This window comes from Cygnus olor, chromosome 3 (assembly GCF_009769625.2).
Source record: "Cygnus olor isolate bCygOlo1 chromosome 3, bCygOlo1.pri.v2, whole genome shotgun sequence".
Taxonomy (NCBI): Eukaryota; Metazoa; Chordata; class Aves; order Anseriformes; family Anatidae; genus Cygnus; species Cygnus olor.
This window is the reverse complement of record NC_049171.1, coordinates 4,608,985-4,634,192: the sequence shown is the minus strand read 5'-3', so window position 1 is coordinate 4,634,192 and position 25,208 is coordinate 4,608,985. Positions and strand designations below refer to the sequence as shown.

At 43.1% G+C, this 25,208-nt stretch overlaps 1 protein-coding gene across 5 annotated transcripts in view; it reads left to right on the top strand.

Moving 5' to 3' along the window:
• The first annotated feature begins 908 nt into the window (after positions 1–908).
• Positions 909–25,208, top strand: part of TFAP2B (transcription factor AP-2 beta) — a 32,700-nt gene continuing 8,400 nt past the window's right edge. For 2 of the 5 annotated variants that reach the window (XM_040553052.1, XM_040553051.1), the window contains exons 1-7: positions 909–1,109; positions 4,281–4,307; positions 5,614–6,072; positions 11,241–11,301; positions 19,186–19,405; positions 21,973–22,091; positions 24,648–24,789. In XM_040553052.1, the coding sequence (XP_040408986.1) occupies positions 1,029–1,109; positions 4,281–4,307; positions 5,614–6,072; positions 11,241–11,301; positions 19,186–19,405; positions 21,973–22,091; positions 24,648–24,789 (1,109 nt within the window). In that variant the 5' untranslated portion in view covers positions 909–1,028. Of the gene's footprint in view, positions 1,110–2,419; positions 2,438–4,280; positions 4,308–5,613; positions 6,073–11,240; positions 11,302–19,185; positions 19,406–21,972; positions 22,092–24,647; positions 24,790–25,208 lie in introns of those variants that run through there. The other 3 variants (XM_040553050.1, XM_040553055.1, XM_040553053.1) reach the window with 3 other exon arrangements.

The window sequence follows — 25,208 nt, the reverse complement described above, 5'->3', positions numbered from 1 at the left end:
AATCGCTATTCAAATGTGTGAAGAGGAGGGCTTGCTGAACTCTTTTTCTTCTTTTTCTTCTTTTTTTTTTTTTTTTTCCAGAGAAAACGTTTCCAAGTTATAAAGTATACAGTCCAAGTCCGAAGTATAAGGCTTTCGAAAGAAAATCATTGATCTAAATATTTTCCTTTTAAATTGGCTTGAATGTGTTGAGGAGTCGCGGGTTTGCTGTTTTACTGCATATGAGAGGATAATTTCTGGACATGTAAATAAAAGCATATTGCATGTGGGGAAAAGCATAATATCTCATTGCAAATGATGTATCGCCTAGTGCAGAGACCACCTATTCTTTATTTTAATATAAATAGTATTGCAAAAATGTTCATTAATTTCTCCTTTCTATCTATCTATCTATCTATCCATCCATCCACCCATCTATAAAAATAGCCGATATATGCACCATATAATATGTCTATTTGATCACTGTATATTCACGTACATAAGTGCAGATGTATAAATATATACACACATATGCTTTTAGGTACAGTCCTATATAAATTGTTCAGGTTTGTATGTATACGTGCACATGTAATGTGTAGTATACATGTGCCTGGGTATATCTATACATACACAGGAATATATATAATTTACATATATAAATGTATCAGTTTATATATGTCTCCACGTGGGAAAGTTATATGTTTGGAGATATATGTGTGTACATGTGCCTTTATATGTATGGCAGTGTATGTGAAACTGCATACGTGTGTATATCTATATATGGCTGCACAGAAGTATAAGTCTATATATCTGTATATATGTAGATATATAGTCACATATACGTCTGTAGATATATGTAACTATGTAACAGATAATGTTTTTTACTCTCCGATTGAGGTTTACTTCTGCAGCCTATTGTTTCAGACAACAGATATAAGTTGCGATGGAAGAGGAACGTCGGATTTGGTGTCTGTCCCCCATTTCCAATTATAGATGGATCATTACAGACAGAGAAGTACTGAGAATCCAGACATCTGCTCTTCACATGAATGCACTCACCTCCTAGAGAACAGCCTGCCATCATGCTCTGGAAACTGGTTGAAAATGTCAAGTATGAAGATATCTATGAGGTGAGTATATAATATGCATATGAGTAAGAGAGTATATGTATATTTAAATGTACATCTAGCTGTATATAGGCATACTATACAATACATATATAGCGCTACATCTACATATACGCAGATACAGAGACGCACACACCAACACACACAAGTATAGAGACAGGAAACCAAGAGTAAATGCTTAAATGCTTATTTATTTGCATATTTGTATTCAGCATGCCAAGTCCTAAACTTTTTTTTTCTTTCGTGGAAAAGCTGTTTGATGCGATTTAAAACATCAAAGAAATGATCTGGGGGTTGGAATGAGGCAACGTAAAGGCAAGAGTTGATTGTTTAGACCTCGAATTAAATATAATTCGATTAAATACGGACAAATGTCGAGAAAAAAAAATGAAATTAGAAGAGAAACATAATCTGGTATTCGGGGACGGGAAGCGTTTCTTTTTTTTCTTTCTTTTATTTTTTTTCCGAACCCGGTGAATTTGGATTTTTTTTTCTTTTTCTTGTTTTCACACTCGGATACATTTTAACGACTTTTTCTACGTGTGCACCAACAGCTAAGGTGTGCATGCATACATACAGCCGCACTAGTGAAGCGGCACACACATTCTTGCACGGACGTGTGTGCACACACCCGAACCGGTGCGGTCGGAGGCAGTTCCGTATCGTCCGCGGGCACGAAAAGTTGTCTGCTTTTTTCGGACCTCCTCGGCATTTTCGAGGTCAAAAAGCAGACTGAGGGAGGAAAAAATCACAAAACAAACACCGCGAAAACGTTTCTTAATTTTGCACCGTTTCTGGACCGGGATCTTTCCCCAGACGGCTCCGCGAATGCATTTGGTGTAAGTTTAGCAGCGTGCTGGCTTTGCTCCGAAAAGGAAAAGATTTGGAAGGAAAGGCGCCTGCTTTGCCGCTTTGTGCATTATTTTTGAATATTTATTATTGTTATTATTATTGAGGGGAGTTGAGGGAAGGGGATTCTCGCGGCTGTGGCTGGGCGGGGGGATTTTTAGAAGGGCCAGATCCGGAGCTGGAGCGCCTCGGAGCGCACCCGCCGGCTGCCCCCGGGAAGCGCCGTCGGGGCCGCACTTACAGCGGAAAAGTCCCGAGCAACAACAGCACACACACACCCCAAAAAGAGAAAAAAAAAAAAAAAAAAAAAAAAGAGGCAGAGGGAGGGTTTTTCGCAGCCGGCTAAAGGATGGGATGGAGGGTAGCCGGGAGGGGAGCCGCAGACCGCTCGGGAGAAATGTCTCCGCTCTCAAAAGCTCCCGTCAGGCTAATTATCAACTGGCAAAACCCAGCCTGAGCTGCGGAGGCACAGCCCGGCGTTTGTGAGCATCCCCTCGGCGATCCCCAGCCCGCTGAGCCCTCGCTGCTTCTCCCTCCCCGTCCCCGGGCACAGCCCAGCCATTGTCTGTGCCCGCAGCAGCAGGCGACAAAACATCTCCTCCCTGTCCTGCGAGGTCGGGGAATGTCGGGGATATTCCCCCCCTCGGTTTTTGGAAGGGATTTTTAAGCCTGCTCCGGCCGCTGGGCGTTTTGCAGCCACGCGTGTTTCTGCATTGACGTGGGAGAAAGGCGAAGTTGTGGAGAGCTTGGGTGGGCTTGGGCTGCAGGAGGGATGCACCCCAACTTGGGAGAGCACTCCGGGTCCTGCTGTAACGTGCAGCCTTGAAAAATAATAATAATAATAATAATTTGCTTTCGCTTGTTTGGAAAGGAGCTGAAGCCTTCTAGGTTTCTCTTAAAAAAAAAAAAAAAAGTGTTTTTTTTTTTTCCCCTTTTCCTTTACGATTTATAATTAACAGCACGATGGCAGGGGCGTCTTAGGCACTTAAACTAGATCTGTTCTTAAAACAAAAGTGTGTGCGTGTGTGTCTGTGTGTGTGTGTGTGCGTGTGTGTGGGGGGGGGGCTGCTCTGGGAAGTGTGAGTCTATTTAGGAAGGAACGTAAGTTGAACTTTAACAGAAATGGCAGACAGTCCAGTTGAACGGGTTCCTGCAACATCAAAAAGGTTTTATATCGCCCCTGGCTTTGCCTCGAAACTATAAATTTACTATCCTTTAAAATTCACTGCATACATTTTACATTTGGGTGAAAATCGGGGTATATATGTACATATATATATATGTTCATATCGGGTGGGAAGAACAGGATTCAGAATTAAATGGAACCCAACTTAACCCAGATTCAGCATTTATTTGGCTATTGCGAACAAATACGATAAGTAACATGCACCAGAATGGCTTAATCTCCGCTCTAAATAGGCATATTATAGTCGCTGTACATTTCTTCTTCTTTTTCTTAAAAAAGAAAGGAAAGGAATAAAAAAGCCTCTTTTTCCCTCAAAAAGAAAAAAAAAAACTTACAAGAACAAAAGCACCAAAGGCAATCAATTCATCGTATTAGGAATGTATAATTAAATGTAAAAGAAAAAAATAGGAAATATGTTTTTTCTTCTTCTTCGCCTCTAGCATTGCTTCATCTCACTTCCTTGCTCCAGCTCAGCAGTGTCTACTTTCCGCGTCTTCCTCCGCTGGAGTTAATTGAAGTTATGCCTCTTCCTTGCTAAACTTTTTCCCCCCTCTCCCTCTCCCCAAACTCTGCCTCTGCCAGCCCCCCTCGTCTGATTACATCTAGTAATTCTCCACTGAATGAACGTCATTTACAATAGTAGGGGAGCTCTCGAGCTGGCTGCCAGCTTCACGCTCCATTTGGTCCTGCATTCTCCCTTTAAAGTAGTCGTGTAATATTAATAGTCATGAATATCAATTATTATGAGGCGGTGTAGAGAAGGAAAGGGAGGAAGGGGTAGCGGAGCAGTCTGAGCCTAGCCTTGGGTTGAAGAGGATTGTATTTGAGAGCTCAAAGGGAAAAAAAAAAAAAACAGGAAAAAAAGGAAAAAAAAGGAAACAAAAAAAAAAAACAGAGAGGGAGGGGTAAATCATATGTGTAGATAGAGGTTTCCAGGCTCGGTTTTGGGGGCATTGGTCTTTTTTTTTTTTTTTTTTTTTTTTTTTTTTTTTTTGATGGATAGACTCCGAAATATCTCAAGCTGTTCTCCTGTGTCCAACACGTCCCTTTGCAGATCTCCTTGATATTTTTCCCTACAATTATTAGTATTATCACCACTATTTTATTTTTAGCTATTACAAGACTTTTTTTATTTCCAGATGTTAGTCCACACCTATTCCGCCATGGTGAGTTTGGATCCATGTTGTACTAGAATTGCATGTTCTCTCTCTCTCTCGATCTGTTGTCTCTCTCTCTCCCTCTCTCTCTCTTTTTAAACGCCTTTGGCTTGGTAATTTAGCACAATAATTGGAGGAGGCTTGCAGCTGCTTCTCCCTTTTTGCATTGTGTGTTCTCGATTTGAGCTAGGGGAGTTCGGGGGGGAGAGCAGGGAAGAAAAAAAAAAAAAACTTTTTTTTTTTTTTTAACCATGTGTGCCATTGCTTGTGGGGGTTTGAGCTACACTTTGCGGAATAGATATTTTTCTTGTTTACTTTAGCCTCGCAGCTTCAGCACGATGGAGTTGGACAAAACTCCTCTCCCACCTTTTCTCTGAAGCCTCCACACACTTCTCCCCCACCCCCCCAAGCCCCCCCACACCCCAAAGACTTTTCATTACAATTACCCCCCACCCCTTTCTCCGGAATATAATATCGGAAAAGGAGACAAAAGACACTGCAAGTTGCTGCAGAAATCATAGCGGCTGGATTTGTTCAATACCGATGTTTCATTTTTATTTGGTTTGATTTTTTTTATTATTTTTTGGGGGGGTTGGACTCTTCATACAAAGAGCCCCCGAGATTTTATTATTATTATTATTATTATTATTATTATTATTATTATTATTATTATTATTATTATTATTATTATTATTATTATTATTATTATTTCAAGTCCTTTATCGGACAACTTCTTTACTCGGACTCCTCCGAGAAGTACAACTTTCCTTTTGGTCTTTTCCACGTGAAGATGGGTTGGTGATTTTGAGTTGCAGCACAGGGAATAAACAGACGGTTGGGAACTTTAGGCAGGACAAGGGGTGGGTTGTTTGGAGAGATGCTTTTGGGGGTTTCTTTTTCTTTTTTATTTTTAAACCTTTGATTTTATTTTGGGGGCTGATGGAAGGAGAATCGTGTTACTAGACTCAACTCACACATCATATACATATATGGAGCACCAGTCCTACATTTTTAATTATGACATTTAGCATTTCTCCCCCCCCCCCCCCCCCCCCCCCAGGCCTTCGCCCTTCCCGATAGTTGTTGGGAATAGGCACGGTCTGGGGACGAAGTGCTGGGACGTTTCTCATCTGCGGCGGGGGAGGGGGACACAACTGAACACTGGTTCACAATTGTTCTTTTTTTTTTTTTTTAATTTTATTTTGGGGTGGGTGGCTTGCTGCTGGGTTTGTGTTCATTTTATTTATATTAGGGAAGAAAAAAAAAAAAAAGTCGTCTTTTTTTTGTTGTTGTTTTTCTTCAATTCCGCTTGTAGGACCGGCATGATGGAGTGCCCAGCCACAGTTCCAGGCTGTCCCAGCTGGGATCCGTCTCCCAGGGACCCTACTCCAGCGCTCCTCCGCTGTCTCACACCCCGTCCTCGGATTTCCAGCCGCCTTATTTCCCACCCCCCTACCAGCCTCTTCCTTACCACCAAAGCCAGGACCCTTACTCCCATGTCAATGACCCCTACTCCCTAAACCCCTTGCATCAACCCCAGCAGCACCCCTGGGGACAGAGGCAGAGGCAAGAGGTGGGATCAGAAACCGGGTCACTGCTGCCACAGCCTCGGGCCGCCCTGCCCCAGCTCTCGGGACTGGACCCCAGGCGGGACTACCACTCAGTACGGAGGCCAGATGTCCTTCTGCACTCAGCTCACCATGGCCTTGACTCCGGCATGGGGGACAGCCTTTCTCTGCATGGCATCGGACACCCAGGGATGGAGGAGGTCCAGGTAAGGCACCGCGCTTCTTTCTCCTGGGCAATGCAGACGCCTTCCAGCCTGGAGCTCTGCCCAGGCTAGAAACGATCAGTGAGGGTTTGCAGCAGTTTTGGTGTGGGTTACCATCCTTTGGAAGCGCTGGAATTATAATTATGGTATTGCCCCTCTTTCTTCTTTTTTATTTATTTATTTTTTTTTCCATCGCTGTCACATACAGGCTCTGCTTTATAAATCCTCCCCTATATGGAAAACCAGCAGAGTGCGTGGGGAAAGCAGACATGCTGCTCTAAATATTCCACGTGTTTCAAAAGCTGGCAGAGTTTAAGCCTGGTTTTTCAAATCCCAGCTGTTTCCCATGCAATCTCAGCTCTACCCCTCCACCCCCCAAACTAATTTCCTGAACTCCAGGGATTTTGATGAAACTGTCAAATTACTACATTTTTTTTTTCATCCGTGAGGGAGGGAAAATATAAACAAAACCCAAACCAAAAGCAGCAACTGGCCATCAGGAAGGAGCCTGCTCCCCCTTTTAAGGACAGCTGTTAGGGTAGTACTGATTTTAAATTGTTTTACTCGCTGCTATGGAAAACAAAGGAGTTTCACCGGGCTCAAAGCACAGTGTTTCCCAGCCTTCCCCCATCCCACGCGAAACTCATAATCACGTGTTATTTCCTAAAAACAGAAAGGCCTTTAACAGCTTCGGTGCTGGGGCGGTTTGCACCTTGCTGGAGCAGTGCATGGCCAACCAGTAGGGGCCCCGAGATGGAGGCTGGAGCCTCCGGGGGCCAGGTCCTGCATCCAGCCGGGATTTGGGGTTTCTCCTCCATTCCTTTTTTTTTTTTTTTCCCTTCTAAATTTATATATGATACATATCATGAGTATATATATATTCAAACTTGGAATAAACACAGATACGGGTGACTGGATGAGACATAGACTTCAAAGTTATGGAAAGAGGAGGCTGAGAAGGAAAAAAAAAATAGGTGTGGAAAAGAATCCTGCTGAACATCATGGGAATCAGTGGCAGAGGAGCAGGGGGGCTGTATTGCATCGGCTCAAGACTTGTCTTGAGCTTCACGGGAAAATCACGGAGCTTTGCTAGGGATCAGGACAGGGACGAGTGCTTTAGGAACAGGGAGGTTTTCTGCCTGGATTTCCTGCTGCCACTGAGCTCCGTGCCCCTTTGGTCCCTTTTTCCTGCGGGTTCCCAAGCTGGTCGGACAGACCTGGGGGCAGACCCCGAGCCCCACTGGCGGAGGGCGCAGCTCTCGTCCCGCATTCCTGGCTCAAACTCCCTTGCAGGTCAAGGCGAGTTTTACCTCTGTGAATGCAGAAATGGGCTCTCTCTGCCTCTATCTCTCTGCAAGAGACGTTAACTAGCATTTGTGCTTTGATACTTACGCCCTCCCAAAGAAAAGCCGGTAATTGTTGGCTCTAGTGCTCTTGTGAGAGAGAGAGGAGAGGAGAGGGAGGGAAGGGAGAGGGAAAGGGAAAGAGAGAAGGAGGGGAGGGAAAAAAGGAGAAAGAAGGGAAAAGAGAAGGGTAAGGTAAGGGAGGGAAGAAAAGGAAGGAGAGAGGAGGGAGAGAGAAAGAAAAGAAATGAAGAAGGGGAGAGAGAGAAATAAATAGGAAAAAGAAATAGGGAAAAAAAAGAAAGAGAGAGAAGGAGAGAGGGGGGGAGAAAGAAAGAAAGAAAGAAAGAAAGAAAGAAAGAAAGAAAGAAAGAAAGAAAGAAAGAAAGAAAGAAAGAAAGAAAGAAAGAAAGAAAGAAAGAAAGAAAGAAAGAAAGAAAAAAAGAAAGAAAGAAAGAAGAGAAGGCAAGCCCCTAAACCTCTGATCAGCTCATATAAAGCAGTTCTCCCCTTTTCCAGCAGCCCCCCCGTGCCTTCCCCCCGGCGGCTCGGAGCGCAGCGCTGTGCCGGGCGCTGCCGCAGCGCGGCCACCCGCGACCTGCTCCGGCGGGGTGGGAATGGGGTTAGGGGTGCGGATGGGCAGAGGAAGCTGTGGACCAGCAGGTCTGTGGTTCCTGTCTGGGGTGCTGAGGCCACGGGGAAGCAAACAGGCCCCTTATTTGCAAAAGTTTGGTCGCAGACTGAGGGAGGAGGGGAAGAGAGAGAGGGTATCCCAAGGAGAAACACGTGAAGGGAGAAGTGTCCAACTGCAAGTTAGCACAGGCAGGAGGGAAAACAGCCCAGTCCTCTCTCCTCTCGTTCAGCATTTTCTATTCTTGTCCCTCCATTAGTGACAGATGAAGTTGGGCAATTTTCCACCGTGAATTTTAGAATGGATTTACCCGAGTTGTAAGGATTCGGCTCAGACCGTAAGGATTCCCATTTCAGCGACATATGCTTGCCATTCACAAACACTAAAGAGAATTTTCAGGAAGGGTCCCAAATCGTGTTTTTTTTTTTTTTTTTTCCTAAGTGGTTCAAAAAGTTGAAGCGGTATCTAGGCAGACAGTTAGATAAAGAAGTGTATCTTTGCTTTAGAGTAGTCATCTCCGATTAAATAGATGCCCTGAGAATAGGTTGGGCTGTCAAGGGAGAAAGAGAGAGAAAGAGAGTGCGTGACAGAAAGAAACAGTGGTTATTATATAAACACCAAATCCAGGCCATGTGTAAGCCATTGTCCGGGGGTAGAATTAAGTGACTGTAACACGATAGCGCTCTGTTATTGTAAACAGGACGTATTGTATTGCTATTGCTGCCCCTTTGGAAAGGAATTTTCAATCTGCGATTTACGGCCGTCACAGAGGGAACAGGGAAGCCAAGACCTACTTATTGAAAACAAATTTGCATTATCTAATAGGGACACTGAAAAACATCATTGCAAACCCAGATTTTTTTTTTTTCCCACAATCTGGACAAAAGTAGGGTTCTACTGGAGATAGACAAAAAAAGAGATACGACAAAAATATATACAGGGGAAAACCCAAAGTCTTTAAAAGAAAAAAAAAATCACTGCCCAGGTCCTCCTCTCAGATATTTCCCTAGGTGTTGAATAAGGTGTACACGTATATGCACATATATTTATGGTATAGAGGAAGCTCGGTGCTATCAGATTATTGGCGGAGCGGAGGGAGGGCAATCTTCCTCTCTAGATTTTGTGAGTGTATTTGGAAACTCATCACCTTTCCCGTCCCTGCACACACACCTCCACTCCTCCTCTGACTGCTCACGGCCAGCCCCGCGCCTGTGTGCTAGCAGGAGACACGGAAAGTTAAGTTGCACCAAAACACCCAAGTCTCTTATAAAGTAACCCCTGGTATCACTTTTAACTAAAGAAGTCTAGTAATTAAAAGTCTGAGTTGTTTTTCCACGTTTCCGCATGCAGTCCTAATTAAATCTTTACGATCCTCTCTGTGACTATTAACTGCCAGCATGCTGAGCGAATATCCTGTACAAAAACCCAGCAGGAGGGCGTAATTAGATAGAAAATCAGACAGGAGTCTTCTCATTAACTACAACAACTAACCCACGTTGCTGATGGAGTGAGCGGAGTGCACGCACACACATAAAGCGTGTGCACAACCATATACTCCAGAGATAAGGTGAGATAAGGGAAAAAAATGAAAAGGAAAGATGGCGCTTCATATTTACCTCCAGTTCTGTGCCATCGAGTTGCAACACGATGGACTCCAGTGGGCTGCAGGATTTGCTCATCATCCCTCTTTGGTAGCTGCTCAGGGAAAGGAGGGAAGACTTTGTAATTTTATTTTGTGCCCTTTAGGTATGTAGCCTATTGATTATGAGAGACACACAGACATGCACAAGCACAGAGCATAAGGAACCGCTGTGTGTGTGCGCGTTTGGGTGTATATGCAAGGAAAAAAGAGAGGAAAGATCTCCGTCGCCTTTTGGGGAGATGTAATTTTCTCCTAAATCATATTCCATCTTGAATGCCTGCCAAGCAGAGAAAGTGACGGAGATAAACGTTGGATCCGGATAAGCTCAGCCTCTCGGAGTAGCAAAGATAAAGTTAAAATAATAATAGAGAAGAAAATCATTGTTTTGCTGTAAAGAGGTTTTCCTTATCAGGGAAAAACGTGAGAACTCCCAAATATGAAATAACCTGAAAAAAAAAAAAAAAAAGCCAAACATCAAATAGAATGTATATATATTAATAAAACCAAGAAACACACAAGTCCTTCATTCACCTGGAACCCAGAATTTGTCCTAAAACGGAACCTGGCGCAATTCTGCAATGAATTGTTCTTACGACACTGCTTTTTGGGAGACAATTTTACTGTACCGACCGCAGATTGAGCGGTAATTTGTGTTCGTTTGTTTTCGTATATCGCACCTTCGCGTTGAGAAATGAAACCCAACATTTGCTCTGTCCTCTTCTGCCCGTCTTTGTTCTCTTCCCTGCTAGAGAAGTTAATGCCATAATAACAGGTGTGCTCCGAAAGGGGCTGAAAATAGTAATAATCATAGAAAAGTCCTTGAAAGGGAGAGCGGGAGACTATTTCTAGGCAGTCAATGTAATAGGTTATACTTTTGATAATGTATAGTTCCGCTCCCTCCTCCCGCCCCACAAATTTAGGACATGTAAGCAACCCCGGGAGCTGTAAATCTCTTTCTGCTTGCACCCTATACGACGTGGGCGTTGCGCTGCTCTCCGAATTGCTCAGGCTTTAATTAAAAGTCCATAATGTAAACTATTATATATAAAAAGTAAATGGCCCTTGAATTATTAAGATGTAGCAGGGTTAAACAAACAAAACAAAAAAAAACAAAACAAAAAAATAAACGGAGGGGGAGAGGGGAGGAAAGGGGAGTGAGAATTTAAGTTGTCCTTAATCGTGTTCATTTATGTCAGGCAATAGATCTTGCAGATGCTACCAAATTGCCAGATTTTCAAAGGAAGGAATATAAAGCTTTATCGAATGCAAAGAAGTCTATGTGATATCCATGTTTTATAAGATAACAAAACCAGGATTGCACCCCATATGCTTCACACCTCTTTTTTTTATTAGAAGACTATATAATTTGTAAGAATTTCATTTCCTTGTCCATTTGGGGGAATAATAATAACAATAATAATAATAAAAATCCCTCCTCCCCTAGTGAATTAATATAAATGGAAATAACAGAAACTCCAGTTTGGAATGACATGATTTATGTACGCGATTCTTTAATATCCAGTCAATTTGAATAGTGATGTTTTTATATCCACAGTCAGTTGAAGATGCCAATAACAGCGGTATGAACTTATTGGACCAGTCTGTCATTAAAAAAGGTATGGATTATTCCAACAAGCTAGACAAACTTTTACTGTGTAGCAATATCTCCATGATATATTTTTACTTTGGGGCAATTAATTTATCCGGAAAGCAGGCATACATGGCAGCAAGATGAATAGCTGATTGGATCTGTAGATAGAGTGAAGGGAAAAGGAACGACGTGTGAAAGGAAAGTTGATTTTTCCCTCCTTTCCTCCAATCGGATTAATTACACTAACGCTCTCAAATGGGGCATCCCCTGCTCCAATGCAGTTTGTTTCCCCCTCCCCCCGAAAGTCCTCGCTGGGGATCGCTTGGATGTAACGGGGTGGGGGAAGGGGGTTGAATCCCTTTTGGGTTTAATGCACCTCCCAGGCGAATCATACGTGAAGGGGAGAGAAAGAAAAGCCTGTGGAAAGGCAGCCCTGACTTCCTTCCCCCCTTCCTCCAAAAGCCCCCCCTTCCTCCTGCCTATTTTTTAAATCTTTCTACATATGCACACATGATTTAGTGTAACTGCAGAATCACCCCATACTGTTAAAGGGAATGTGATATTAACAAATGTTTGCAGTCTCTTGTACAGCTGTAAGCAAAATAATTAACTAATTAAACTAATTAAATGTAATTACAATAACTCATTTTGGGCGTATTGCAGCTGCTTAATTTTTTTACATTTCTCTGACAGTCACTCGAAGATGCTTGGCGATTAGTGTTGTGTTATGCTGATAGACATTAAACAGATCACACACTGCAAATGTAGGGAAAGCTATCTTTAATTATCTAAGGAGTTTCTATTTCTAGATTCAATTTTAAGTACCAGAGATGAGGCTTAGAAATGCTGTCCCTTATGCTTACTATCAACAGCAGTTATCTCCAGGACCTTATTATTTGTCAAACGCGCAGAAAAGCTACAAATACTTTAGCGCAGATGATCTTCTAGAATGTAAAGCAAAGTAATAGTGAAAGTGTTTATTTAAAATGTGTTCAAGACAGCATGAGGTCCTTCCGTGTATTTATTGTTTTTTATTTCAATCCTCATGTACAGTCCTTTTCTTTCACACAGTCGAGTTGTAGTTATTTGAGGGAGGACAGATGAGAACCTGAAGATCATTTGGCAGCATCATTTATGAACACCGGTTGAAAAGTGGAAGGTGTTTTTGAGAAAGACAGAAAATTACTTACCTTAAAAAATAATAATAATAAATATTTCTTTTGCATGGGAGGAGTAGGTTTGGTGCTCATTATCTGTAACCTGACGGCTCCTGGTTGCACTTTCCCCCTTTTTTCCCCCTCTCTCTCCTCCCCCCTCCTCTTCTCCCTCCCCACCCCGCTTGCTACCTCACACACGATGTTTCCTCTTAGGCGTATTTGATTAATTGGTGCTTGATTTGTGGTCGGGAGGCTTCTTTTTAACGCCGAGCCATGCTCCTACTTTCGTTCCACAGCCCAGCACCCGCAAAACCCCCTTCTGCGTGAGCACCCAGCCCGGAGAGGGTTTTCCCCTCTCTGGTTGGGGCTCCCCCTCCTCCGAGGACAGCACAAGCATGAAATGAGCGTGCTGAGTGGTGGAGTTAGCCACTGAATAGCTTAAAATCCGAATGTTATTAAGGATATGGGTTAGGTATAGATGGAGATGTGCTGAGAAGCATGGGCAGGGCATGGGCCCCAGTTCGAGCAGCTGCTGCACGGTCCCATATAGGTGGCCCTGCGTGGGTGTATTTGCAGCTATTAGGGTGAGACACTCTGAATTTTATCCACGTTACGTATGCACTTTGGAAATCTGATTGCTAAAACCACCGAGATTCGTCTGCAGCTGTTTTAAAGTCACCAGAGCAGTGTTTGCTGCCTTAGAGGCAATGCCGAGCTCTAAGAAACTTTCCAGCAGAAGGGAAAATTGAGAGCTCAGTTTCTCTTTGCACAGTGAGTTCCCTGGGCGCAGAGGAGGAGAAGTGGGCAATAAGTGGCAGGGAACGTTTGTGGCAGACGACATTTATTCAGGGCGAAAAGAAGGACACAGAGAGGGTTCAGCGTGAATTTCGCTTTGTTCCCCGCACTTCGCAGCTGTGAGGATGTGCTTTGAAGTAAGAATAAGTTATTTAAACTCTGTAGGTCGTTATTGCAGGCAGATGACACACAGAAAATGGTTTATTTTTGTGCTGTGGAGCACTCCTCAGGATGTGTATTTACTAGATGAGGATTGAAGGGGGTCTGTTTCACCAAAACCTGGTTTAGTGCCTAAAATGCTTTAATTAAACTGTAGTGAAAAGAATATGATGTAGACTTGAAGTATAAACTTAATTAAATCATCCAGACTGTAAATGCCTGATTCTTTATGGTCTTTGAGGCCTGCAGATGGAATTGTCTGTCTATGCAAAGGGATTGCCAAAAATATTAAGGAAATCATATAGGGATTCATACACAGCTATTGATTTATCTTACGTATCGATCCCAAACAATAGATTACATATACACAGTCTCTTGTTATGTTTGCTATCTGAGCTTACTTGACATTTCTGAAGTAATTTAGTTAAGAGGAAATGAGTTGTTCCCAGTAGAGAGAGCAAACGAGTGGAGTGAAGGTAGCCAGCGTGATAAATGGCTCTTTCATTTGGAGATCTCCAGAGCTCGTTTAAGGCTAATTTTCTGTATTAGCCCCCTTTGAGCTATTAATGCAATAGGCAGGGACCGTGGCCCCTCATCTCTTAGCTGCCCCATTAGAGCGAGCATTAAGCTACCAAGCCTGAACTCTACTGTGGTGGTGGTGGTGGCGGTGAAATAATGAAAGGTGCTTTTTAAACCCTCCTAATCTAAACTGGCAGAGGGTGGTTAATACGATTTGAAGGGGGCTGGTCAATGAACAATCAATAAACTAATAATGAGAAGGATGCGGTACATTAACAGTCTAAAAATCCAACAAGACATTAAAAAATCATCGTTAACTCCTAGTTCCATTAAGATTTGGGTGGTGGAAGTGAGAGGGAGGGAGCCAGATAAATCATCAAGATGATAATAATCATCAAGAGCATTAATACCAGATTTAACTCAGCTATAAGAACTTACCGGCTACGCATTTTGAGGCCTTTCCCTCCATTTCTGCTGCAGTGAGGGGAAGGTTTTCGGTGTGTCAGGAATAAAAGACAGGGTCCCCTTGTCAACTGTCCATCTGAGATTTGCTTGGCACAGTCTATGGTGAAATAAGTTGTCGTCTTTCAAAACCTTGCGTGGTCCAAGTCCAAAGTTAATTTTTTGTGACTCTGGGGCACAGTCAGTGACCTTAAAATTATCCTGATGTATTTATTTACTTTCGGCTATTTCTGAAGATTGTCCGAACACTTCCACCTGATTTAGCACGAAAGACCACTTTAACCTAACACCTTTTCCATTGTCTCCTTGCAGACATGCTCTATTATTGATATTGTTTTAAAGAAACATATGAAAGGAGACGTCTTAAAAGAAAAATAAAGTACTTCTTAGTTGTAGAGCATAAGCTTCCTCCCCACCCCCTTCTTGAGGTATCCAGCAATAAATGATTAACTGGAAACCACTCCGGACACAGCTTTTCAGGTGATAGATCTGGGAATCAAACGTTACTTCAGAGATTTTGCTTCGCTGCCACTCTCTTTGTGCCTTTTCCTGGACTACCCATTGAGCCTTATGAACCCCTTTAATTTAATGCAAAACAATTTCGAGGGAATACATTTCACTTTGAAACGTACTCCCGGTTTTCAGGGAAAAGGGGCAGGGGAGGGGGGCGAGGGGAAGAGGAGGAGACGGGAGGGACAGGAGGGAAGGGAACAGGAATACACACTTTCTGTATTTGCACATTAAGACTAAAACAAGAATAGGGTCTTTAGTGGCAATGGGTAAGGCATTGTCCCTGGATTTGCTAGGTTTGGCTACAAAGCCAGACTAATAACAACAAAGCCTTGATGCTATGATGGACAAAGAACTTTTTGCTTCCTTCACACCCAATAGGTAGATAAAAAGGTTTGAGGGCGGCCTGATAACTCTTTAGTAATAACTTTGTCCGTGACGTTTAATAAGAAATATTTCTCGCGATTGGTTGCTTGACGGATCGACTATCCTGTTATTTGCCATGGTTATTGAGACGGTACCCATAGCTTAGAGTTTCTTTTTTTTTTTTTTTTTTTCAGCTGCTTTCAGGACAAAATTCTATTTATTTGTTTATTTTTAGAGATGCTGAATGCCCTTTTAGTGCCGTTTACACACTTGTGAGTGTGCATTTGTGCGCGTTTTCACGCGTTTGTGGAGAGCAACCCAGCAGAGAGCCACCACCACCAGAAAAAAAAAAAAAAAAAAAAAAAAAAAAAACCACAAGACTTAATGTATGCACAGAAAATTGTAAACATGTAAAGAACTGAAAGCTTCACGCTGAGTTTCGCCATGCTCCATTTCCTCACCATTTCCTGCTGTCGTTTTAAAGCGATCTCACTCATCTAGAGATCCCGTTTGCAGGAACAGTATGCTTATAATTACTAACAAATCAAGCGGCTACTGTTGCTCTCCCGGTTTATTGATAAGCTGAAGAGAAATGGAAGGGGGAGAAATGACAAAGAGGCTAGAAGTAACCACAAGAAGAGAAAGAGAAAGAAAGGGAGGGAGAAAGAGAAAGAAGGGAGGGAAGGGAGAGAAACTGAAACAAGGAAGAGAGAAAAAAGGGAGAGATTTGGGAATGGGAAATTGGGTGAGGGTTGTCATGGTCACAATCCAAAAGCGTTTGGAAGTGAAAGAAAATCTAATAGTTTATTCTGGGGACAACGGGAACTAAATCATTGGTAATAAAGTTAAAGCAGAGGTGGTGGAGACACTGTATATATATACATATATATATATGTGTATATATATATATATATATATATACATATAGGCGTGTGTTCTTCCATGCCATGTCAGCAATTCCTAAGCAGCCGGGAAAGCTGGCATCGACTAAAAATATACTGTCCATTTCGGTTTACACCGGGCTGCATGCACACAGGGATTTGACACATGCAGCTGCGCGCACGGACATGTGTAGCTGTTCAGCCACTAAAACCTCCACGTTATATTATCTCTGGTAATGCCTGGGCTATATCTGAAAAGCTATAGCCATGATAAACATATAGATATGATATAGATAGAGATAATTCATTCCATGGCAAACACTTTTTTTAGGCAGCATTAGGTAATTTACAGAAGATATAGAGTGTAGATAGAATACATCTCTCTGAAGCTATGAAATCGCAATAGATATGCTTACACCGCCTGGTAAGCCTCTAAAACGGGTTGAGAGTTATTAAGACTCCCAACTGCTCGGTATGTTCATGCGGTTCTTTTCAGGGAGGCACTGCTAGGAACAATAGCTGAGGAGCGCTCAGCATAGCAGGGAAGGCAGCCAGCCTGCTTACCAAAAGCAATTTGCATGGAAAAAAAAAATACCGAGCACGTGAAAATCCATATTTCAAAGGTTAACTAATGTAATAAGTGCTCCGAAAGGCCACATCGAGTGGAGTGAGGTCTGTTTAAGCCTTGCCCGGGTACCCCTCTCTTTAGTGAGTTTAGACTAAGATCAGATGTTCGTGGAATTGCTGCCTCTTGTTTAATTTCTCAGTTCACTGGACAGTGACCTGATAAACTGGCCACTAAATATAGCCACAGCAGAGGTGTGCTCGAACCACTGAGCCCGTGTGTTTGTCCGAAGGGGAAAAAAAAAAAAAAAGCCGGTGATGAAAATCTCTCTGGTGTGGCACTCCTTTAACTCTTTTTTACTTTTTCTTGGTGGTGCTCTCGCATGACGCTCCAGAGCATGGTGTAGGAAATAAGTGATATATCTGTATGTGATGAGAGGAGGAGAGAGAAACGCTACAGCACTACATCTGCCAGCACTATATCTGATACCCCGGAGGAGTCTCTTCCTATAGAATCAATGGCAGAAATCCTATTAATAGCAATGAAAGCAGGAGCGGGCCTCTAACTCTTTTATAACTGTTTCTGTGCCGATCTCAAACTATTTGAAACCGCCTTTATGAGCTGCATAATGTGCCTAACTAAAAATAATAGAGAAATAGGAATCCATTTCGCTTTCCGATTCCCTGAAGTAAAGCCACTCAAAATAATTTGTTTATACTGGAGACTATATACAAGGCATATGAAGCAATATGTATATCTAAAATCGACATGCCTTTTGGTTTTTAGCTGTTATAGAGCTTTTATTGTGGGGGTCTGGTCTGGCGGTAGGAAATGATCTGTAATAAAAACAGTGAAACACGGTTGTGTCTATTTCATACACTGAGGTTATAAAATTGGCAATTGCCCAGTAGTTAGCACTTGGTAATATATTAGGATACCCGATCTTATTGTTTAGCAGCTCCATACGACTTAAATATCCCCTCAACCCTAATGGGTTGATTCTCCAGATATGTTGCAAATAAACAGGGTTTTTATGACTTAACTGACATATATTATAACTACCTAAATAGCTGGCATATGTGCAGAATAGACCCCTATTATTTGCCGAATTGGTTTTGCAATTGATTGAGTGGGAAATGGGAGAAAGTGAGGCACTATCTGCTCTGCGAGGGTGTGTAATCAATTAGGCTGCTCCTCCGGAACATGCCCGCTGCTCGGCCACGACACCACCAGCAGCAAACCCACAAGTGCGGAGCACACTTTCGAGAAGGAAAACGCGTGTTGCCGCGATTCCGAGAGGAAGCAGCAGTAGCAGCTGTCAGCTCTTATTAACTCCTGCATAAAACATACCTTAAGTACGGTTTGTTATCAATTACTTGCAGAAATGAAACAACTGGGAAAATGCAGCGAGGCTCCCTATAAATTAAAGTGATTGGTTGATTGATTAGAGCACCTGCTGTAAATCATAACAGTTACACACAATTATGAGAGAGCCATTTAAGTTCATTTGTAAACAAAATTCATGGCACAGGGGAATTGCTCTCGGTTTTGGTTTAGCCCTTTTTTTTTTTTTTTTTCCTTGTTTATTTCTGAGTGTGTCTGGTTGCCATTACAGGAATTTGTTCGTTATAATCCCCTCGGTTACTCTTAAAACAACCTTTTAGTTTATCAGAGAAAAGGAATACTTTGATGGTGAACAGAATAAAATAGTTTTTATTTCATTTTGGTTCGCCCTTTTGTTTTGATTTTTTTTTTCATAACTTCCTTTAAATATGTGTTACCGTAAATAGATCAGCTCTATTTAGGGACTGGAGACTTCCCACTACTTTAAGGACAACACAATATGATTAAGTTGGTGAACGCCACGGTTAGACCAGATTTTTTTTCTGCTGTTCATTTTTTCTGAAGGAAAAGGCTCATTTTATTTCATAAACCAGACTTAATAAAAACACAAAGCAATAACAGAGCTGTTTTCTGGTTGCTGTATCCTCCAGCCTTGATACTTATTTAAGACAGCAATTCCCATAGTGTAGTGAATTTATTCCCGGCTCAGCTTAACACTAATGGGAAGCATTAGGAAAAGAAGCAAATTTTCCTTTAAAAAAATATATTTATTTTATTTTTTATTCCCGCAAAGTGTCCGGTGCTGTCTGTTGTACAAATACATTGGGCGGGGGGGGGGGGGGGGGGGGGGGGGGGGGGGAGAGGGTTGTACACGCCAGGCCTCAAAGTTGCCCAACACTTACGATGTGTATTTTATTTTCCTATGATTAAACCCTGCACAGAGGCTGTGCTGTACCACCCTTCTCTCCATCCACTATTAATTTTTATACTCTTAAAAATTGGGGGTGCAGCACCATTTAGGCTGCTATACGTGCCAGAGCTTAAAAAGTCCCTTTCATTTTACTCTGCTGGGCATGGCAGAGAGACTGTGCTTATCCTGTACTCCTTCGTGGCGTGATGGTTTCTCCCCTCCCTCCTTTTTCTTTCTCCAGTTCCGGTTCCTCCAAAATCTGTTACTTCTTTGATGATGAATAAAGATGGCTTCCTGGGTGGAATTTCAGTCAATACCGGAGAGGTGTTTTGCTCTGTACCTGGCCGCTTGTCTTTGCTTAGTTCAACTTCAAAATATAAAGTAACAGTGGGAGAAGTTCAAAGACGCCTTTCTCCTCCCGAGTGTCTGAACGCATCCCTCCTAGGAGGAGTTCTTAGAAGGTAAGAGGCTGGAACGAGTTTGTGAACAAGCCCGTGTGCGGGCATCCTTTCATGCACCAGAAATGCTTGATCAATGGTAAAGATGATTGCAAATGTATATTGGTCTTATTGTCGCAGCATATGCGTGCTACGTTGAGAGTGAGATGAAAATATGTTGTATTCAGACACTGAGATGAACGTATGGAGGCTACAGAAAGTTTGGGCCGTGTATAGATGTTATCAGAGCTTCCAAAAATGAAAGAAGTGAAGCAAGATAGGTTTTCACTGTTGTACATGCACATGCTTTCTATATTTCCTCCTTGTCCTTACTTTTCTTTCAGCAAATGCACAAGATAAAATGCCTCACTGGGCATGGGGAAATTAGATGTTGCAGGATGAGCCTGATATATTTCAGTGATAAGCTGATTTCCGAGATAAATCTGTGTGGCATTCTCTATATGGTAATAACGATACGGTAATTAAATGGTGTCACACGTGACGTTACTGAAAGCGGTAGGAGATTAAGAGGCAACCTGTAAGGTAGGTGAGTACCTGACTCAAGAAAAGCCATCAGCAGATAGCTTGGAAAGTCAGTAACTTAGTGCTTCATCTAGAGAAGGTTGGTAGTGGAGTCTCTCAGAGTCGGTCCCAAGGCCTGTGCTGCTCAGCATTTGTGCAAACCACCCGCTAATGTCCTGGGGGATTTTGCTGAAGGCCTCCAAACAGTTCATATTGTTGGTACTCGTTAAGCAAGCAGCAGAGAAAGACCTATGGGTCTGGGTGCCTCTCCATCACTTCAGGACTGTTCATCAGTAACAAGAACTTGAGCTCTGAAGTCACCAGCTGAACTATCAGGGAGAGAGAAAGGCCTTTATCTTCCTAACAGAACTGTGAATTGTCAGTATGATTTGTCTGGGAGAAAGGTGAACTAACAGTCAGACCAGGAAAGAGGTCATGAGGTGGTGTAAGGTACTCTCAAGTCAATGGCAGGTGGAGAAAAGGTAACAGGAGGTATATGGCAGACGAAAATAACGGGTGACTTCAATCAGTAACATATGCATATGAATTAACCAAGAAAAAAAAATCAGATTATGTTTAAAAGTTGCTAGTGTTAGAGAAAGAACAAATCTTCCCAACTCCTGTAGTAGCTATTAGGCAACTTTGACTCTCAGGTGCTTTAAAACGAAGGTGTTTGCGTTTTTTTCCTGCAAACAATTCTGTGATGACATCATTAGCTCCCGCTCTGTGTCTGGAGAGGGGGAATATGTCCTGCTACACGCAGCCGCCCTAAAATACCCGTGAGAATTAGGAGCTCCTAAAATAGCTGCCGTTCCACGTGAATGTCTGTAATCAATGTTCAGCCGTGATCCTTGCCAGCGAGAGAGGCAGAGTTTTCCTTACAGACGCTAACCTGCCTGCTCCTCCTGTCCAGCCGCAAATGGAGCAGAGAGGACATCTGAGAGATATACTGTAGAAAATATAATTATCAAGGTAAAGAAACATCATTATTGAGCTTCAGTGGATTTCTGGAGGTGGCCCAAGACATAATCATTGGCTGCTGCTGACTTCAGTTCCTATCTTGAATCTGAATTTTAGACAAGCTTTTGGTTCAGAGCAGATGAAATATAGAAAGCTGTTCCCTTGCAATTCTGCCGTCTCTCCCTATTTACTTTGATATCAAATAGTAGGAAGCCAGTCTGGCTTCTCTGTCGTTTCTGGCTTCCTTTCCGTAAATGTCACTGCTAATTCTTCAGCAAGTAAGAAGTAAGAAACACTTGAGATGGACCCCGATCTCAGTGTCAAAGCCCTTACTGATTTCATAGGTGGCTAGATTTCATCCCTGGAGGTTTACGTTATCTATAGGTGTTTGAACAATAGCTCCGTATTTGCCACCTATAGCTCACTCGTCCTTTTAGTGTCCTTATCAGTAACCTCCGACAAATATTCACATCTTCCTTCAGACAGCCCAATCCCTCTATATAACGCACTGCCTTCAGGTGAGCGCTGCCTTTCCGCACACACTCACACATGCACGAAATGGTTCCTGAAGTTTCATAAGTATTTTCCTCCTACTCTATTCATCCACAGTCACACGCATTCTCCCTCCGAGCCTTTTTTATTATTTTTATTTTATTTTATTTTATTTTATTTTATTTTATTTTATTTTATTTTATTTTATTTTATTTTATTTTGTTCTCATTCTTCTTTCTGTTATTGTTCTTTCCTGTAATAAATAAGGATTTAATTCTCCTCTATCTTTCTGTCCATCTCCACACTCCATCCTAATACAAGTTAGTGTCATACAGTAGGAACCCATTTGCTCTCTAGATCAAAACCTTACACAGTAATTATTGTTATCTGGCGTTATTTGATTTCCCTGAATAAAACGGGGAGAAAAGTGGGCTCATCCCCACTCCCACCCTGGGAGAGATAAAGCAGATCTCAGCAAACTGGAGCAGAAGCCAACACACCCAAAGTGCTTAACACCGAGTGAAAACTCTCCCAGGCTCCACTGACTGCACAGACTAAACGTTTCTTCCAGGAACACTGCGGGGTTAATCACGATGTTAATTTCTTTGTAATTCTAGAGCCAAATCGAAAAACGGGGGGAGATCTTTGCGAGAAAGGCTAGAAAAAATCGGTTTGAATTTACCAGCCGGCAGGCGTAAGGCTGCAAATGTCACTTTACTCACCTCCCTGGTGGAAGGTAAGCGAGGATCGCAGCTCCCTTCACACCCCTGCCTGCTCTCAGCTCGTGTCTGACATTTTGCGAACCAAAAAAACTTTCGGGTTCAGGTTGGAAAGCCTTGCAAAGGTGAAATGCAGGGCGGGGGAGCGCTAACGCTGGTTAAGGATCCCTGTCCCCAAAAATGTGATTACTGGCCTGAGGGTCATTGATTGGTCTTAGTGGCAAGAATGAGGGTGTGTGCATCTGTATGTGTGTGTATTTATGTTTGTGTGTATATGCTTGTGCATGCTTGTGTGTGTATGCTTGTGCAGGGCAGTCCCATTCATCATTGCTATTAATTACTAGGATGTGCTCTCCAGCTCCACGTCTGCTCCATCCTCTTGCTAATTCGCCCCTCCCGAGCTCATTTATGGCAGATGCCCACTACAGGACGCCTATTGAGGAAAAAAAAAAAAAAAAAAAAAAAGAAATTTGGGGAAAGACATCAGCAATTGAAGAGTCGCAGAGCGCAGTTTACCTTCAGGTGGTTGGAGCAGAACAAAGACAGGAGAGAGGGAAGGGGTGGGGGTGGGGTGGGGGGGACGGACACGACACGACTGAAGCTTCACCTCGTTTCAAGTCAACTGATGTCATTTTGGTGTTCGGCGTGTTTTCTTTGATTTATTGTTGCTGTAGCGAAGAGCCATTTTTAGAGCCACTAATATGTTTAGGATACGTGTGTGTTTACGCTGAGAGAAGTTGGACCTTCTCCAAAAAACATAACCAGAATAGTATGGATGCAATTATGAATTATATGTATCTACATTATACATACACACCGAGAGGCGTATAAATAATCCACTTATCTCTTCTGCATATAAGCATGCATAAACATTTGCGCTAGATATTAACTTTTCAACTCTTTTGATTGAGTTATGGCAGCGATAAGCCCTTACCGCATGCAGAGCTGAAGGCAGGCTCGCAACCAGGCGAGGGCTGATAGCAACGAGCTCCTCCTGGTACTTCGTATGGCTTCTGCTGAGTGTGCAAAGCACAGAGCAGGGTTCGGATATAGGGTCGGGGTCTCACTATAGGGGACGAGCAGCGTCCCGAGTGCGGCGAACTGCCCCTATAACGCCGGGGTTGCTATCCATAGGCGTGAATGGAGGCTCAGCATCCCACTCTCAGCAAAACCAGAGCATCCCCAAAGCTTTGAGACGTGAAAAAACGTGTCAAGTGTATAGGAAGGCAGACCTCACTCTGCTTTCTCTGATGTCCTTACAACCCGAGAGCTCCCTCCCCGTGGAAGGGGCAGCACCTGCTGGAGGTGAAGGTTGTGTTCTGCCACCAGCCAGCCTCGGGCATTGCAGTCATCCCACTGCAGGGAGCAGGAGGGCTCCGGCAGGGTGCCCCCGATTCCATTAAGGGTGTCGCTGATTAGCGAGAAGCCTTGGAAAGCGGGGGTGACATCGGAAAGCAAATCCGGATCGTTGAAAATCCGGATTGTTGAAAATAACGCGGTCCTGGAGTTGTTAGACATATCTGTTTGGCGTATTGGAAATCTTCCCCCTGCTCCCTCAGGCCATGCTTTAAAGGGTTTAGTGCTTTATTCTGGAGGGGTTGAGCTGTAATCTGATGGAATCCCTCTAGAGTCTGAGGTTTTTATTATTATTATTATTATTATTATTATTATTATTTTATTTGTGTTTTTCCCCTCTTCTTTCCCCCCTTACTTCAGCTGCAGTCTTCTTCTTGTGGCACAAAGTACATCAGTAGGAGTTTGATGACACTAACCTCTGGAGGCAAGAAATCTGAAACCAGGCAGGCAGGGGAAGTGACAATTACAATTAGAGTTAGAATAATTATTTTTCACAGAAAAGGTTGCCATCAGTTGCTGTCTTTCCATCGGGCAGAGAGGAGTTCCTGTTGCACGAGGGTCAATTAAGACAGCAGGCTGCATTTCCTCCGATGGAAATTATCACTTATCTCCATCATTTTACTGATGTGGCAATAATTGTGATAATGATGTAGGTGCTCTGTGTGCATAAGTGTTGTTTATCATGTCCTATGCCAAAATGACAGTAATATGAACACATCCACATCTGTAAAATTTTGGACAGTGTTTCTTCTGGTGTATTGAAACAGGAATGGTTTCTCTGCTCTAGGGGAAATTTGGGTCTTGCTGTTTTTTGGGACTTGACTAGCTTCCTCTTGCTGTTTTTTTGGCCCAGTTCACTTGAAAGTGAGTGAGTGTGTATGTGTGTGGGTGTGTGTACTTCCCCACAATTCTGCACAATATGAGCTGCATGTGCATATGCTGTCATAACTATGTTGGAGCAAAGACAAATTTCATCAGCTGTAAATCTGTCCCATAAACTTCCTTCTTTCCCCAAAAGAAGGCTTGAGGAGGGAAAAGAGATATCTGGAGCCTGTCCCTAAGGTGCAAGGGTTATTATTGGGTTCGTTAAAACCAAAAGAGCTGCTGTCTCCCAGAGGGAGCAGTGGGCAGCAGCAAACTGCTCCACGATACTTTGGCAGGGCGGACCCAGCCCAGCTTGGGGCCGGGAATGTTAATGCCCCTCTCATTCCGTCCAGGTGAGGCCGTTCATTTAGCCCGGGATTTTGGGTACATCTGCGAAACGGAGTTCCCAGCCAAGGCTGTTTCTGAATACCTGAACAGACAGCACACGGACCCCAGCGACCTCCACTCCAGGAAAAACATGCTGCTTGCTACAAAGTGAGTGCAAAGTTGACCACCCTCTTCTGCCCTCCCCTGGAAACCCTCCCCCGTCTCCTAAAACCCTGTGTCTGAGCTCGTTTTAAAGGCAGATGGAGCTTCCAGTCCCCAAAAGACAGCGGCACCGGGGGGAGGAAGGGATGTTCATATTGCCCTGTGGGCAGGGTAGATCCTATTGTCTGTGCATCCCTCTGCAGTGGGAAACGCGTTGACCTTACAGATGATGTGGGTGACTGACCCCTAGTTACCATGCACCATTTCCAAAAATTGTTATAAAAAGAGGACTAAAAATTTAGTCTTCTACGTATGTCTGTCCCTCCTGCTGCTCATGCACACCTGTCTGTCTGTTACCATATTATCCATACGGCTACCGTCTTATCCATAAGTTTAATTAAAAAAGTCACCATGTACTGCTAATC